The sequence below is a fragment of the Pelodiscus sinensis genome, chromosome 3, assembly GCF_052426305.1.
Source record: "Pelodiscus sinensis isolate ZL-2025 chromosome 3, ASM5242630v1, whole genome shotgun sequence".
Taxonomy (NCBI): domain Eukaryota; kingdom Metazoa; phylum Chordata; order Testudines; family Trionychidae; genus Pelodiscus; species Pelodiscus sinensis.
This window is the reverse complement of record NC_143054.1, coordinates 160,272,193-160,287,909: the sequence shown is the minus strand read 5'-3', so window position 1 is coordinate 160,287,909 and position 15,717 is coordinate 160,272,193. Positions and strand designations below refer to the sequence as shown.

The 15,717-nt window shown below is 44.6% G+C and overlaps 1 protein-coding gene across 1 annotated transcript in view; it reads right to left on the bottom strand.

The window, feature by feature from the left end:
- The window catches only part of COQ8A (coenzyme Q8A), an 84,495-nt gene that overhangs the window by 22,985 nt on the left and 45,793 nt on the right, over positions 1 to 15,717 (bottom strand). The window contains exon 6 of the mRNA XM_075925323.2: positions 1,656 to 1,778. Within this exon, the coding sequence (XP_075781438.2) occupies positions 1,656 to 1,778 (123 nt within the window). The remainder of the gene's footprint in view (positions 1 to 1,655; positions 1,779 to 15,717) is intronic.

Here is a 15,717-nt window from a genome sequence, read left to right as displayed (position 1 = left end):
ATTTTGAACAGAATATGCTCCCAGACATTGATTTCACAGTGAAAATCTCTATTGTTTCATTACCAATCCAATCATCCAGAATTAACCAGCTTCTAATCTCTACTATATATTTAAGAGAGTTTGACTGTCTGTTCAAGAACTCCTCCTAAAAATGGCAAGAGCTAGGACCACCAAATTTGGCATGGAACTTCCTCTTATCATAACTTAGAGCAAGGTACTGGTTTGGTTGCAGGAAAATCGTATGTGCCTGGAATGGGGCTGCTTCTCAAAACTATACAGAAAAGAAATAGAATCACCAGGTAGGTGAAAGGGGCTGGCTGGGGCACTCGCCCACCCCCGGGACTGCCCCAGTCCCCAGGTGCCCTTTAAGGAGAGCAGAAGGGAGGGGGCTGAAACTTCCCCCGCTCACCCCCCCCCAATTTGTATGGGGGAACAACCAGCAATGTTCCCAAGGGAAAGAACATAATTTGCTGCACTCCTCACTCCGGCTGGGGAGCGGAGGGGACTGATAAACTTGGACCTGCCCCAGTTAGGGGACATGTACCCCTCTCCCAGCTGTGCCCACTGGAAAGGCAACAGCCATAGGGAGGTGCTTCTCACCTGTCCCCAACCCAAACTGCTGCAGTGAGAGGGGCCCGAGGTAGACCTCTCAATGAAGCAGCCTACATACTGAATGCCTCATCCCCAGCCCCACCCGACCTTCCCACTCCCAAGCATCCTTCTGGGAGGGCAGAGGGGCCCTGAAGGGCCTCCCCCCAATCTGTGCGGGGATGTGCATTCACAGACCAGTGAACAAACAAGAGAGCAATTAACACTATCACTACACTAAATTACACAAAGGTATAGGTTTGTGCTGTGCATGGGTTTGGAGGTGCACTTTCAAGGCTTGTGCGGATCGCAGGACTGTGTCCGCATCTGCCTTCCCCATCTGGTTGTATGCTTACTTGTTCAATTTGACCAACCCCAGTCTTTAACACTCGTGCTAAATGTCATGATTTAATTTTTGCCTTCACTTATCTTCATGGTGTAGAGCCATCTTATTTTAGACCTATTGCAGAAAATTAGCTAGGTTTTAGGCAGTTACTGGAGTTCCGCAGTTTATATTTGGGAGAGTAACGTGTAACTATTTAAACAGTTAACTGATAAGTATTGTTATGGTTATACATCAGCTCCCAGGGAGCCAACTCCACTCTGGGCTCTGCAGCAGCATGTAACCGCTAAGATTCTTAGCCATTACAGCTACAGTTTTCAGCAATTTTTTACATCCCTACTTTATGAGAGACTCAATTCACATTTACAGCACAAACACTGTAGGAGGATGGATGTGTGTACGAAGGAGAAGGGTACAACATGCACATTTCCTGCCATTTCAGAAAATCCCACGTAACTGAACTAATCAGGCAATTTTGTAATCTTCATTCTCCCATGAGGGAACTGCTCAGTTAGGCAAATAGCTTCAAATGAATGGTGAAAGGCTGACTGAAGACAGTCTTCTGTGCTGCTGACTTGTTAAAAAAAATCTTGAGGTCCAGTCAGTCTCATTAGCAATGACTTCACGTCCTTCCTGCCCTCTGCGTACAATAAGCAGATTGCCCCAAGTAAAAGGGTCACTAAATAAAGCTGGCAAGCACTAGTGAGTAAGACCTGCTACTTACCTTGAATGCTCAACATCTGGCCTAGCTTCAGTGCAGCTCCCCGCACTTTGCATAGAGTTCTCACAATTCTTTCTGCATTGGCCTCTGACAGAAAGGGACTGGAATCCATAATCGCCTTCTTTCCTGAGGGCGGGAAGAGAGATTAAAATACCTTATGGATCCCCAGCAACTTCATCCCACCACATCATCCTATTTTACTCTATACCCTCTTCTCTCAAGAAATCAACATACCCATTTATCCTCCATCCAACATAAGCCATTTCCAGAACTCCTCAGAGAGGCAACTCTGAAGCAAGTATGACACCCCAACAGAAGAACAGAGGGGGGGTAGACCCTCAAAAAGGAAGCAACTGAATCAACTGGTTTTATACAATTGTATTGTATATAAAAATCTGTCAATAAGGTCTTTATGGAAACCTGTAATGCTCTAAACTTGCAGGTCATTATGAGAGGTATACAGTTATGGTTATGAACATATGCATGTAAACATATCAAGAAAACGAAAACGGTGGTGCAAATCTCTCATAACAAGGTGATAAAGCAATCAGGCAGGGAGGGGCACCTCCCCACCAGAAAAGTCCCACAACTGTCCAGCCCAGAAAAATATGAGCTGTTAGTGATAAAGGAAACACATTAAGTCAAATAAGAATTCCCCTTACTTTGAACGAGTCACCATATCAACACACACAAAAAAAAAAAATCTTTTAAAAGAATACACCTTTTTTTTTTTAAATCCATAAAACTTGAGGAGCAATTTCCAAGCAGATAACAATTCATGATTCACTCTATAACAAAGTGCATGAAGGGAAACTGTTCAAAGACAAGAGGTAATTTATATTAGAAAAGATACTTTGTTTAATATGAAAGTGTAAAGCCTAAGGTTGCATTTTTAGGTTTCTTTTCCATGTAACTTGTTTATGTTCTCATTATTTAATTATTGAATCTGTGATTTTTCTATTAAATAAAATTTTGGTTTTACCCCCAGCAGGTCTCCAGTGTGCAAATTGTATAGAGTGCACACACCAAAGTGAACTGATAACTAGGAACTGCTTTCGCACCTTCAGGGATGACAAACCAAAGGGGAAATTTCAAGTGACTGGTAGTTAAGAGCTTGGGATACATGGATTTGGGGAGACTTGGTACTGGAAGGACTGTTGGCATCAGCCCTCCTGCAAGGAATAACTGGAGTTGCACTTATTGGCTGGCTGCTGGTGTCACAGCTCTGAGCCACAGCAGAGTAGCACGAAGGCATCCAAAGTCACAAAACATATGGTGACAGAACAACTTACTGGTCTGAGTGATACCAAAACATCACAGGGTACAACAGAACAAAAGCAAACATGGGTCTTGTTAAAAGTGCAGAGGCACTCTATGAGATGGGTAAAGATGTGCCAATCTACCTGCACCCTCAATAGCGCACCTCCCCCTGACACTGCCATCCTGAGCAGAAACAGTTAGCATCTGCTATGGCTAGTGAACAGCAGAGACTCAATCCTTTTTCTTCATTTGGGAACTAGTCCAAGGTAAAAGAAAACCAGTACAAACTGACTAAACTATGCCATCAGATACAGCAGCAGAAACACATCTGTCCCCACCCTATACTATCAAGTAATTTGCAAGGGACAAAATATATACATACTTGCACCTTTAACTTCCTTCCCCCCCCCCCCCCAAAAGGCTATTTTAATTCCATCTCTGTGAGATTTGATTAGGATGCTGGTATAGAGGTTGCTTGCTCAGATATTCACTGCAAATGATTCCTTAGTCGCTCCAGGTTATTTGTGACTGTGCAGGATGTTTCAGTTCTATCGACTTTTCACCCCACGCTGCTTTTTATTTTAGGATTCCCTTCAAATTCTTGAACTCAGTTGATCCACTCTACAAGATGCATTTTATTATATTGGCAATGTATTCCTGCTGGATCCCAGAATGATCTAGAAGTGTCTTCCAGCCACAATGGTGCCAGTCATTTTACCCATTTACTTGTGGAGGCCAGACTAGCCAACCTCTAACTGGGAACTCAAACATTAAGGAACTTAGTAGAAGTGACAAATTAAACAGAGCAACAGCTCAAGCTTGAGAAAACCTCACTGTTCTGTCTGAATTCAAGACTCATTCCTCTACAGATAAACCCAATCCTGCTGAACTTACTCCCACAACTGCAGCAATATTGAGGCATGAGAGATTAGGCCCAATGTGAACAGAATTCAGCTTCCCAGCAAGCACAACCTGTCACCAGGACTGTGGGTTCCTACAGGCACCTGTGACAAGCCTTCAGTTCACAACAATTAGTAGCTACCAACTGTGAGAACGCTCCTCCATTTTGGAGGGTGACTAGGGGACGGAGAGCAAAGAGGAGCAAGGTGGCTCAAATTGCAGTCCCCACATTTCCTTCCAAAGGTCAAAAGATGCCTAGAAGCAGCATCTCTGTCTAGGATATCTGAACTGGGAACATGGGGTCTGCAGCAGCTCCTGCCAGGCTAGTTCCCTGAGAGCACAACCACCTGTCAGTGTGATGGACTGTGCCAACGAGGATCAAAGGGTAACCTACCTAAATCTCCTGCAGACAAGCCAAAGGCAAGTTTGTTAAAGTGAAGTCCTGCAAATGAAGTTTGTAACATAGGGCTACACAGAGCTACAAAAGCTCTGTGCATGTCACTTCCTTTTCTCCTTGAGGATTAGCTGTTTGTTTAGACCACACTGCACATGGGATGCGAACACACTATCCCTCCAATTCTGGACAGGAAGGGACTAAATGAGAATACTAATGGGAGACAGGACAGGGAAGAAACAGATTTATTGGCTGCTGAAGCCAAAAAGGAGAGGGCCTCTCAGCGTATTATGAAACAGCAGCAGGCTGAGGCGCTTCTCCTCCAGTGCCTGTGAAGGTAACTAGATAGAGGAGGGAAACCAGGCTGGTTGGGAGAAGAGTTGAAATCCAAACACTTCTGGCTGCTCCATAATGAACACTGCTGAGTTTGCATAGCTTGGTACAATTTTTTTTTCACTGGTTTAGAAGCCAGATTTGGATCACAAACTTAACCTGCTACCCAAATGCACAGGCAATCAGAACTACCTGTTTTCCTTCACTGAGCCCTGGTCAACATGCCTAAGGCCCACAAAAAGTGGTCACTGAAGACAAAGGCCCAAGTGGACAGGATCAGAATCCTCCTTAAGTGGTACATAATGTTGGCAGGCAACATGCACATGCAAGGGACCCTACACTACCCTCCTCAGGACACTTGTAGCTTCCTCAAATGTCACTTCCATTTCCATTGGCTGCTTCTAGTGTTGTCAGCTGCAGGGATGGGGATGACTCATCGACTATCCAATAAGCAAAAGCTTATCAGATAGTCGACACACTAGTTGCTCTCCCTCCCTCGCCTTGCTGCCTGTCTATCAGAAAGAGGCGGAGGGAAGAGGAGGGGGCATTTCAAAGTGGCAGCGCCACATGGAACCTAGGACCAGCTGGGGACTGCCCCCTACTGATGCTCTGAAACGCCGCAGGGAGTATGGGGCAAGTGGGGGACTGCTTGAGTCCCCCGCTTGCTCCGTGCTCCCCGCAGCATTTTCGCCTTTGAAGTGTAGCAACAGTCCTGGAAGGTGGAGGTGCTCTTATCAACTAATCAAATAGTCAGTGCAAATTGGATCGACTATTCAATTAGCCAATTAATCTAAATTTAACATCCCTAGTCAGCTGAGGAGTCAAGGACTTCTTCAGCCCCCTGCTCCAGAGTAAGAGCACTGGAAGGTTGCATGTGTGGAGAACATGGAATGAAAGAGAAGCAAGTGACTAAAGAGTAGATTCAAAAGGAAAAAGAGGAGAGGAGAGGAGCTCAGGTTTAAATTGGGACTCTCAGTCATTTGCTTCATACACGGGAAGAGTTAGAAATTCACATGGCTTATGATTCTGGTTTCAAAGAGCTTCTCTTAAAAAAACAGGATCTCCTGGTCCTGCCCAATCCAACAGAGTTTAAATCAGGTTTGGTTTGGTTTGGTTTTTTTAAATCTGCTTCTAGACAAGTTACCCTTTCCTCCACCTCCCAAAGATCACTAGCTGACACTGTCCAGGTCAAAAGGCTCTTCTAAATCAGCCATGAGAGTAGGAAGGTAAATAATCCAGCACATAAGTAGCTCAAAATAAAGTTGAGCCATGAAACCTGAATCATCATTGTCTGAGGCTTTTTCTACACTTAAAAGTTTAAAGTGCATCCACAGCAGCACTTTAAACTGAAAGTGTGGCCAAGGCACCAAGAGAGCTCTCCCAGCACTCTATGTTAACCACCTTCACAAGGGGAGTAGCTAACAGCGTTGGGAGTAGCCTGGTTCACTCTGGCGCTTTACAGAGCTGTACTGCACTGGGAGGGGAGTATTTTTTCAACCCCCTCAGCCAGAAAGTGCTAGTGTAGATTTATCTCTCACACACATCCTTTCTGCATACAGCAGGCTAAGAAAACAGTTAATCATTAAGGTGGTTTCAAGAACCTAATGAACCCATACAGTCCATTGAGTACAATGTCCAGCTGTTTGCACTTGGAGAGGAAGAGGATGTCTGTATTTGTGCAAGTTTCATCATGAAGTTGATGGATTTCCACTTCATGCAGCTAATGCAAAAAGCTTATGCCCTATTAAATCTGTTAGTCTAAGATGCCACCGGACTCCCTGTTGATTTTGCAAATGAAGACCGACACGCCTGTCCTCCTCCCCCAGACTAATGAACCCTAGCAGCTTTATCAGAGAAAAAATATCCCTAACAATAGCTCTTCCACTTCCTCCTTGCAGGTTCCCTCCCACCCCCCCAACAAATAAAAACCACACAAACACTAAGCAGAACATAAGTCAAGCTTGTCATTAGCAATGAAATGTTGCCTGTTTATACACTGTGCTAAAAATGGACATAGCCCAGAAACTTAAAAAAGGGAGATAGTTTATATGAACAGTAGGTGGAAGGGAATATAGAATATAGGCACAATAAAATGAAAAAAACCCAGGCTTAAAGGGACTACTGAATTACATGTTACACGATGTAATCAATACATCCCTCAAACCTATTCAGTTCATACAAAAAGCCTTTTTCAGAGGCAAAATGATAGTGGCAGGCTAGCTCCTCTCAAATGACAGAAATAACCCCAATGCTTATATAGAACTTTTCATCTCTATTCCTCAAAGCATATAATGAAGATTGTGAGCATTTCACATGTTTTACAAATGGGAACATACAGAGGAAAGCCATGAGAGCACATGTTCCCAAGAATTCTAAAACCACCTTTCCAACCCCAGATTTAGCCCAGCCTCCTTCAAATTTAAGATGATCTCAGCTACATGACTGTTCTCACTCTTGACACATCCCAACAATTACTACTGATTTTTTCCTTACAATTATACCAATTTAAAAATGGATAACAGACAACTGCCTCAGAGCAAGTTACTGCACAAGGTATGTGTGGGGGAGGGTTGGCTGGTTGGGGATACTTTGTTTGTTTATTGGGAGGGGGGTTACAGCTGCTTTGCATCAGCTTTGAGATATGGGGACACTTTAGAACTTAACTATATTGTCACTCCTTCCACTTTAAGAAGAAGGGCATTTTTCTAAGTTCAGCTCACCCTAATTCTACCTGAGCAAGGCTGATTTTGAGTCAAAGAGTCACAAGCAGTTCTGTTTGCACAACACTTAGCACAAAGTAGTACTGGCTCTGGTAAGGCACCATTGTATAACATTAATCCATTAATAAAGATAAAATTGACCTTGAAACCAAGGTCTCCTTTGCTGGCAATGGAGGGTATTTGGAGGCAGGGTTTCATTTTTTTTTTTTAATCCCCGGGAAAAAAAAAACCCCTATTCCAACACCTATGTCATGCTGTGCTTTAAATAAACTTTCTAAATAATACACACACTGTGCAGCAATACTGAGACTGCTTTGAAGGTCAGCAGTGACCCAACGAGCTATTTTTAATTTGCTAGCTTGACAGAGTCAGTGAAACCCGTCCATGCTCCATATTGGAAATAGCATAAAGTTATTCCCTTTTTAGAAGGGCAAAGATTTTATTTATAAAGTGGTTCCCTTAAAGTTAAAAGGATTACAGCATTAAAGTTGACTAGGGTTCAGCAGAGGAAAGCACAGGTATGGGTCCTGAGCATGAGGAGACCGATAGAAAATATTGTCAGCAAAGTTCCTGGTTCAAAAAAAAAAAAGAGTGACTCCTGTGCTGAATCTCCAGGCCCTACATATGCTAACCTACAACACAGAGAAAAAGAGAAGACTGAGGAGAATGTGAGAGATGGAACAGGAAAGAGAGGCTATGAAACCAAGAATAGACAAGGATGAGAAAAAATAGAGAATATGGCTCTGCTGAAGAGGTTATCACACCTGTTAAATTAGCGGTTCTCAACTACTTGGACCAGTCAGCAGAGTTATGGCCTCAAGGTTACATAGCTAATACTGGATGTGGCCCACAGTGGCAAATAGGTTGAGACTCACTGCATAAAATAAATCAGAATAAGAGCAGGAATCACCTGGGCTATTTAGTGGTGGGAACATTTCAAGATATGAACTTAAGAAAACAAAATGAAATCAGATTGGCTGACTGCAAGATCTTTAGCCCAACCAGACCAGTCTCTGTCCTGGAATCAGAGAGACCAAATATGGAGACATTTTAGAATTACTTTTCTGATCATTAATCATTTATATTACAGTTGTGCCTAGACGCACAACCAGACTGAGGTCCCACTTCGCTGCACGCTGTCCACACAGTGGGAGACAATCACTGCCTGGAACACAAGAAACATAGGGCAAAAGGACAAAGGAACAGGGGTGAAATGATTTCCTGAAAGTCATACAGCTAATCTATGGAAGAGCCATTGGTAAAATCCAGATCTTTGGGTGCCTGATCCAAATGCCCTGGTCATTAAGTACCATTCCATCACTGCATTTTCCATCAAGGCCTGCATCTATCTGTACTTGTCTCAAACTACAGAGCAGGCAACAGAAAGTTCATTTAGAATTTAGTAATACAAGAGGGATGGGGGGGTTAAAATCTGAAGTACAGTTTCTTCATGTTGCAGAAATCCATAAAGTGGAAAGAGAAAAGGAACAGAGTCAAAGCTTCTCATCTTCAGCAAGTTTAATAACTGTGCAGTGTTTGTGTTTTCACTCTGGAGAGTGCCCAGCTGGAGATACAATTGTCAGAGCAACTGAAAACTACTTGCAAACAATTGTTGCTTTCACAGATCCAGGACTTTTGTGACTTTACATAGGGCTTTGGGGGTTTTTTTATTGGGGGGGAGGGTTAATCTTTTATATTGAGAAGAAAGAAAAAAAGGATGCAATGAGAGATTTACAAATGACCACAGCTAGAAAGTGACCAACACCATGCCATGGGCAAAATCTGCTATAGCATGTTGCCTGCAACTCCAAGAGAATGATCCATCTTCACATAGAATCTCTGTCCAGTCAACTGATGCTGCAATCTTCAACACTCAATGTTCTTATAGATCCAACCAGCATAGCAGTATTTCGCATTGGGAATGTTAAAATGGGGGCAAAGGACACACAGAAGCCTCCCGGGTTTAAATCTGTGATTCTAAGCAAAGCCTCTGAATTAGGAGCATTTTGGCTTTGTTTCTTGTGCATATTCTCTCAGGAAGGAGTTTAAGAAGGAATAAGCAAAGAAAGGGTTAAGGAGGAGGTCAGAACATACTGGGTATGCCAGGCAGAGCAGCATGTCCCTCCTAGCAGGGCAGAAAGGGATTTACATTGAGAAAGCAACAATGACAACATCATACTGATGTTACAGTCAAGTATAATTAGAACAATATAGTAATAAGAGGTTGTCCTTTGTACCCAACCCACTGATACCATAGGAGAAGCATTCAGTAGTACTGGAGTGGAGGATAAATCCAGGCCTTTAACAGCTGTGCGCTTTTTTTTTTAAATGTTATGCAGAAACTGGGGCTGATTTTCTAGAAACAAGGTGTTCTAAAGAGTCTCAGGCACAAGAGAATCTTGTCATGATGGACAAAATCTAGACTGAACCACCTGAAATGGCAATGGAAGAGTCACTGCTCCACCCCCATCATTCCCGCTCATCCCCAAACCAGACTAATAGGTGCTAAATGTCCGAGAAACTAGGCCAATCGTTCCCAACCTTTTCAAGCATCTTTTCAATCTATTAAAATTTTAGGGACCCCCCCAAACATAACTGTTTTCAAGCATTCCATTATTTGATAACCATTTGAAATGTATAATAGTTCATGTTATCTAAATAAAAGTAAATATAAAAGTTATATAAAGTATTGAGAGATAATACAAGCAGGTCTGCACTGTAATGTATCAACTCTTAGGTGCCATATAATTTTATTGAACAAAATTGTATTGGATCCAGCGATCCATTTTTACTAGTGACCCAACTAAACCCTTCCTGCCACTCTAAAAGCTTATGAACAGTTAGAGCGGGGCCACGAATTCAAAAAAAGAGGAAAAAAATGGCAAGTGACTGACCCATTTAAAAGCCGACTCCAGAGCAGAATTGCAGCTTGTCAGCTTCAGCATGGGCTGAGGGATGTGCAGACTGCAGGGCATGGAGCTTCTCAGGTTAACTGGCTACTGTTCACCCATGCTGCTATCTCAGTTCCTATCCCCTCCCCATTCACAGAGCGAGGGGGCTCTATAGCTGCCAACTCCTCAAGGGCAGAACTTTGGGAGGGTAGGGGACAAGGGTGGAACTTTAAAAGTGCAGGGATGGGGAGGGGGCAGCAGCTCTGTGCACCAGGACATGGCTTGCTTGCTCCGGAACCTAAGGGAGCATGGGGAAAATATCTGCATGTTGTACATGTCTCTCATGCCTGGCTGGTGTGTGAGATGGATGTACAGCAGTGGTCTTCAACCGTTTTACACCCAAGATCACTTTTTAAATCTCAGAACAGGCGAAGATCTACCGCCCCGCCCCTTCCTTGAAGCCCCACCCCTTCCTTGAAGCTCCACCCTCTCTATTCTCCTCCTGTCCATCACTTGATATCCCTAGCCCTTAAACAGTTTATTTTTAAATTATGCGATATATAAAATTAAAATCACGTGTTTATAGTTATGAAATAAATGGTCTGTTTTTTATTTATGCTATTTAAATCTAAAATGAAGCATTTATAATTATAAATTTTGTGGGGACAGAGTTCTGCGGCTGGGGGCAGGGAAGAGGGAACAGAATGCTGGGAGGGCAGAGGACAGGGTTCTGCAGCATGGAACAGTGTGCCAGTGGGGACAGGTTTCTGCAGCTGGGGACAGGGTGCCAGTGGGGACAGAGTTCGGGGAGTGTGTTCGGGAATGGGGACAGAGTTCTGTAGCTGGGAATGGGACAGAATTCTGTGGCAGGGGAGTGGGGGCTGGGAGGAGCTGGAGAGGGGAGGGAAGAGAAGGAGTGGCAGAGAGTCCCTTGCATCTGCCTCCTCCCAGGATTTCGCCCCCAGAGGGAAACCAGCGCATGCCTGCCCTGAGGCCAACCCCCACAGGGAAGCCCCACTGCCCTGGGGCCGACCCCGCGCAGGGAAGCCCCGCGCGCGCTCGCCCTGGCGCCAACCACCTGCGCAGGGAAGCCCCACGCACGCCTCCCCCGGGGCTGATTCACCCCTCCTGTGCGGTGCAGGGAGCCAATGCTCCCTCCCGCAGTACACCCAGCCAGCAGAGCAGCTAGCGCACTTCTAGAATCGCCGGAAGTAGCGCTAAGCTGCAGGACTTCTGTCCATGCCCGGGAAGCCAACACTCCCTCCATTTTCACTTGAGCTAGGAAGTGGGGCTTCTCGGGGGCGGGGCGGACAGGATGCCTTGCGATCGACTGGTCGAGGCCTCGCGATCGACCTGTTGGTGACCATGGATGTACAGGATACAAGCACTTTCCCCTCACTCCTTTAGCATCAGCGGGACAAGATCAAAAACAAGCCATGACCCAGAATGCAAGGATTGGGCCCGATCCTTACCTTTAAAAACTTCCTGTGGACCCTCTGCAGTGCCCTTGCGGACCCCTAGGGGAAATTCCATTGACTACTCGATTAGGTCATTAATTAAAATTGTAACAACCCTCATCTGAACACTCTTCAAAAGAAGGCATCTATGTAGCATATCATCAGCATCAACAACACTGGGATCAAGCACAGGCAGAGGATCTAAAATGTTTACATGTTTATTGTGGTTAAGTTGTGCAAGATTGAAGTAATTGCTATTGCTCTAAGTCTCTCTTGCCACACCTTCATACTACCAATTTCATAACGCCTCACTGAGCAAGGGAAATTAAACAATGGACCCAGAATAAAAGGTCTTGCATAGTTTGTCCTCATTTCCAACTCTCCTTTCCCGAGCTTAGGATATGACCGCAGGGGTGACCCACTGAACAAAGCGTACAGTGGTTAAAAGCATTTCCCTTTTCTAACTTACTGTAACCTTCACCTCAGGGACAGAAGATTAGCCAGATACCAAGGTAAAACAAACAGAGCTATTAATGGCAAAATAAAATCATGACATTTCTCTTTTTTCATATTAAAGTGGAAGAACTGGGAGAGTTATGTTAGCATGGATCTCAGACCTGCTTTAAACTCCTTAAACAAACCACAAGATCAGATATAAAGAGTACGAAACTGAGGCCACTGGACTGCTATATTGGTTTGTAGATCCCCAGTACAAAATAATTCTTTCTAGAGCCAGGCAGAATCTAGCTAGGATGTGGCAGGTTTCCATAGGACAACCTGCAGCCAGACACCTTTGATAAGATGACTACCTTACTGAAGTTGCTAGTGCTGCACAAGAATAAATGAAACCTAGTTATGAAAGCCTACCTGTCTTCACCCTTGTTTCCTTGCTTCATGTGATCAGATGTTTACTTTCCAATTCTATCACTTGGAGAGGCAGACATTGCTGAGGTTGAGGATGAACAGATTCAACTTATGAGACTGTCATACTATGGGATGCTGGTTTAGGAAATATGGAGGATCCATATAAACAAGCCTTCAGAAGGGCTGTGGGTAGGCACTGGGTTCAGAGTATCTTTGATACCATCCTCTCTCCAGACCCACACACCTAGGCCATTTCCAAATCTCATTATCTTCCCTCTGGTACATCTTTAAATATCTGGCCTCTTCACTGCCCGTAACACTAGCATGCACCCTAGTGCTCACTTCCAACTTTTACGGAAACTTCTCTGACTTCCTGACACTAGCTACACCACACTCAATTCAAAAATATTGTGGCTAATCTCATGCTGGCCTGTTCCAACCATGTTATTCCTTCTTTCAAGCCCTGCTCTGGCTCCCTCTGTACCACAGGAACAAATACAAGTTGTCCAACATCTTCAAGAACCTTTGATGATTTGTTCCCACTTACTCATTGGCTCCCAGTTTCTTACTGCATCACTTTCCTGTTCCCTCCCTAGATCAAATTCTCTGCCAGCTATAGCAGCCTCCATTATCATCCCTCCACTTCCAACAAGTGCCTTGGTGCACAGAATGCACCCACCCCAAACTAATCCATAAGGCCACTATCCTGCCCTCTCAATACCTCAAGATTCACTACTGCCACAATACCCACTGAACGCTACAAGACGGTCAACAGGTATAGCCAATATTTAACTCAATTGAACTCATACACAACTAGCTACACTGCAAAGTTACATAACTACAATTTCCTATCACTGTAATACTCAACCTCTCTCCTCAGTTTCTTCCACTCATTATACCACCTTGCTGCATCTTGTCTTCTACACTGTAAACTCTTACTCTGTTCACACATCAACTAGTACAAATCTAACTGGTGGCTGGCTCTAAGCACTGCCATAATGCCAAGAGTATTAAATAAATCTGAGGTAAAGAAGGTGATTAAAAAAATAAAGATGTTTGGAGTGGCTTCCTGGAATGAGTCATCTAACAACTGCTAAGCAGAAAGCTGTTGCCATGCCCCAGCAAATGGGCTTTATACAGGTGGTCAATGATAGTTAACTAAGGGAACCTCATGCATACACTTGGATCAGGAGTCATTTTCTTAGTTATGTCTCCCATCCATCCTAAGCACATCAAAGGGAGCCTGCAAGTAAACCAATATCCAGCTTATTCCTGTCTCCTGCATCTGCTCTCCCCAATTTAAAAAAAACCACCATAAATATGACCTTCCCTGTTGACAACACAAATCTACCCAAGCATCCTAGATCTAAGCATACCCTCATTTTCTTTTAGAATTACTGAGCCTCCAGTTACGAAAGCCAGGATCTCAAGGATCCTTTGAGGCAGTCCAGGGCTTTATAAGGCAGTGGGCAAGCAACCAAGGAGCTTGCGAACAGCAATGGATGGTGATAGGGCAGAAAAAATCTGTTCTTTCTTCCGGGAAGAAGACAAACATGGCACACTCCGTGCAGGTAACAACAGCAGACCTAAGTGCAAGCTGGTCGCCATCTTGGAAGAAAAAATTAGAGAACTGGAGGCCCAAGTGTCGACCCTACGCTTGATCAGAGAGGATGAAGATTTCCTCGATAAAATGCAGCGTTTAATCCTTCAAGCACGGCAGGCGAAAGAGCCAGAGAGGGCATTACGGGACCAGGAAGAGAACTGGCAACATGTAACTTCTAGAAGGGGAAAAAGGCCAGCATGGGAATCCCCCAATGCTATAGAGGTAAGTAATCGCTTTCAGGCTCTCTCCACAGGCTCTGCAGTGCTGAATGCTTTGGAAGGGACCTCACAAGGAAAAAACCGCAAGGGAACACAATCTACTGGAAGGTATGGGATGCGTAGTCCTAGAGATGGGGGTTCCACGACCACCACCCCCAAAAGAAAACAACAGGTGGTGGTGGTCAGGGACTCCCTCCTAAGAGGGACTGAGCCATCCATCTGCCATCTAGACCTGGAATCTAGAGAGGTGTGCTGCTTACCGGGAATTCACATTCAGGATGTGACAGAGGCTTACCAAACTGATCAAACCTTCGGATCGCTACCCCTTCCTGCTTCTCCATGTGGGAACTAATGATACGGCCAAGAATGATCTTGAGTGGGTTACTGCGGATTATGTAGCGCTGGGAAGAAGGATCGAAGAAATCAGAGTGCAAGTGGTGTTCTCGTTCATCCTCCCTGTCAAAGGGAAAGGACTGGGCATGGATCGTCGAATTGAGGAAGTAAATGCATGGTTGCGCAGGTGGTGTCGCAGAGAGGGCTTTGGTTTCTTTGACCATGGGACTCTGTTCCAGGCACAAGGATTATTAGATGGATCCCACCTATTCCTAACCAAGAGAGGAAGGAGTATCTTCGCGGGCAGGCTTGCAAACCTGGTGAGGAGGGCTTTAAATTAGGTTCGTTGGGGGACGGTGACCAAAACTCTGAGAGAAGTGGGAAAGTCGGATACTGGGAAGAAATGCAAAGAGGAACAAGCAACAAAGGAGGACCCCTGATTCAAATGGGTACACTAATGTGAGAAGCCTGGGCAACAAACAGGAAGAACTGGAGGCCCTGGCCCAGTCCAAGAAATATGATTTAACTGGGATAACAGACTTGGTGGGATGACTCGCATGACTGGAGAATGTCATAGAATGGTATAGACTGATCAGGAAGAACAGGCAGGGGAGAAAAGGAGGAGGAGTTGCACTATATGTAAGAGAGCACTATGATTGCTCTGAATTCCAGTATAAAGAGGGAGAAAAACCTGTTGAGAGTCTATGGGTTAAGTTTAAAGGAGTAAACAACAGCAGTGATGTCGTGGTTGGTGTCTGCTACAGGCCACGGAATCAGGTGGATGAGGTAGACGAGGCTTTCTTCAGACAACTGAGAGAAGCTTCCAGATCACAGGCCCTGGTTCTCATGGGGGACTTTAATCACCCTGACATCTGTTGGGCAACCAATATGGCAGTACACAGGCAATCCAGGAAGTTTTTGGAGAATGTTGGGGATAACTTCTTGGCACAAGTGCTGAAGGATCCAACCATGGGCCATGCGCACCCTGACCTTCTGCTCACAAACAGGGAGGGTATGTCTACACTACAAAGTTAGTTCGCTAACGGATGTTAGTTCGAACTAACTTTCATAGGCGCTACACTAGCGCTCCGT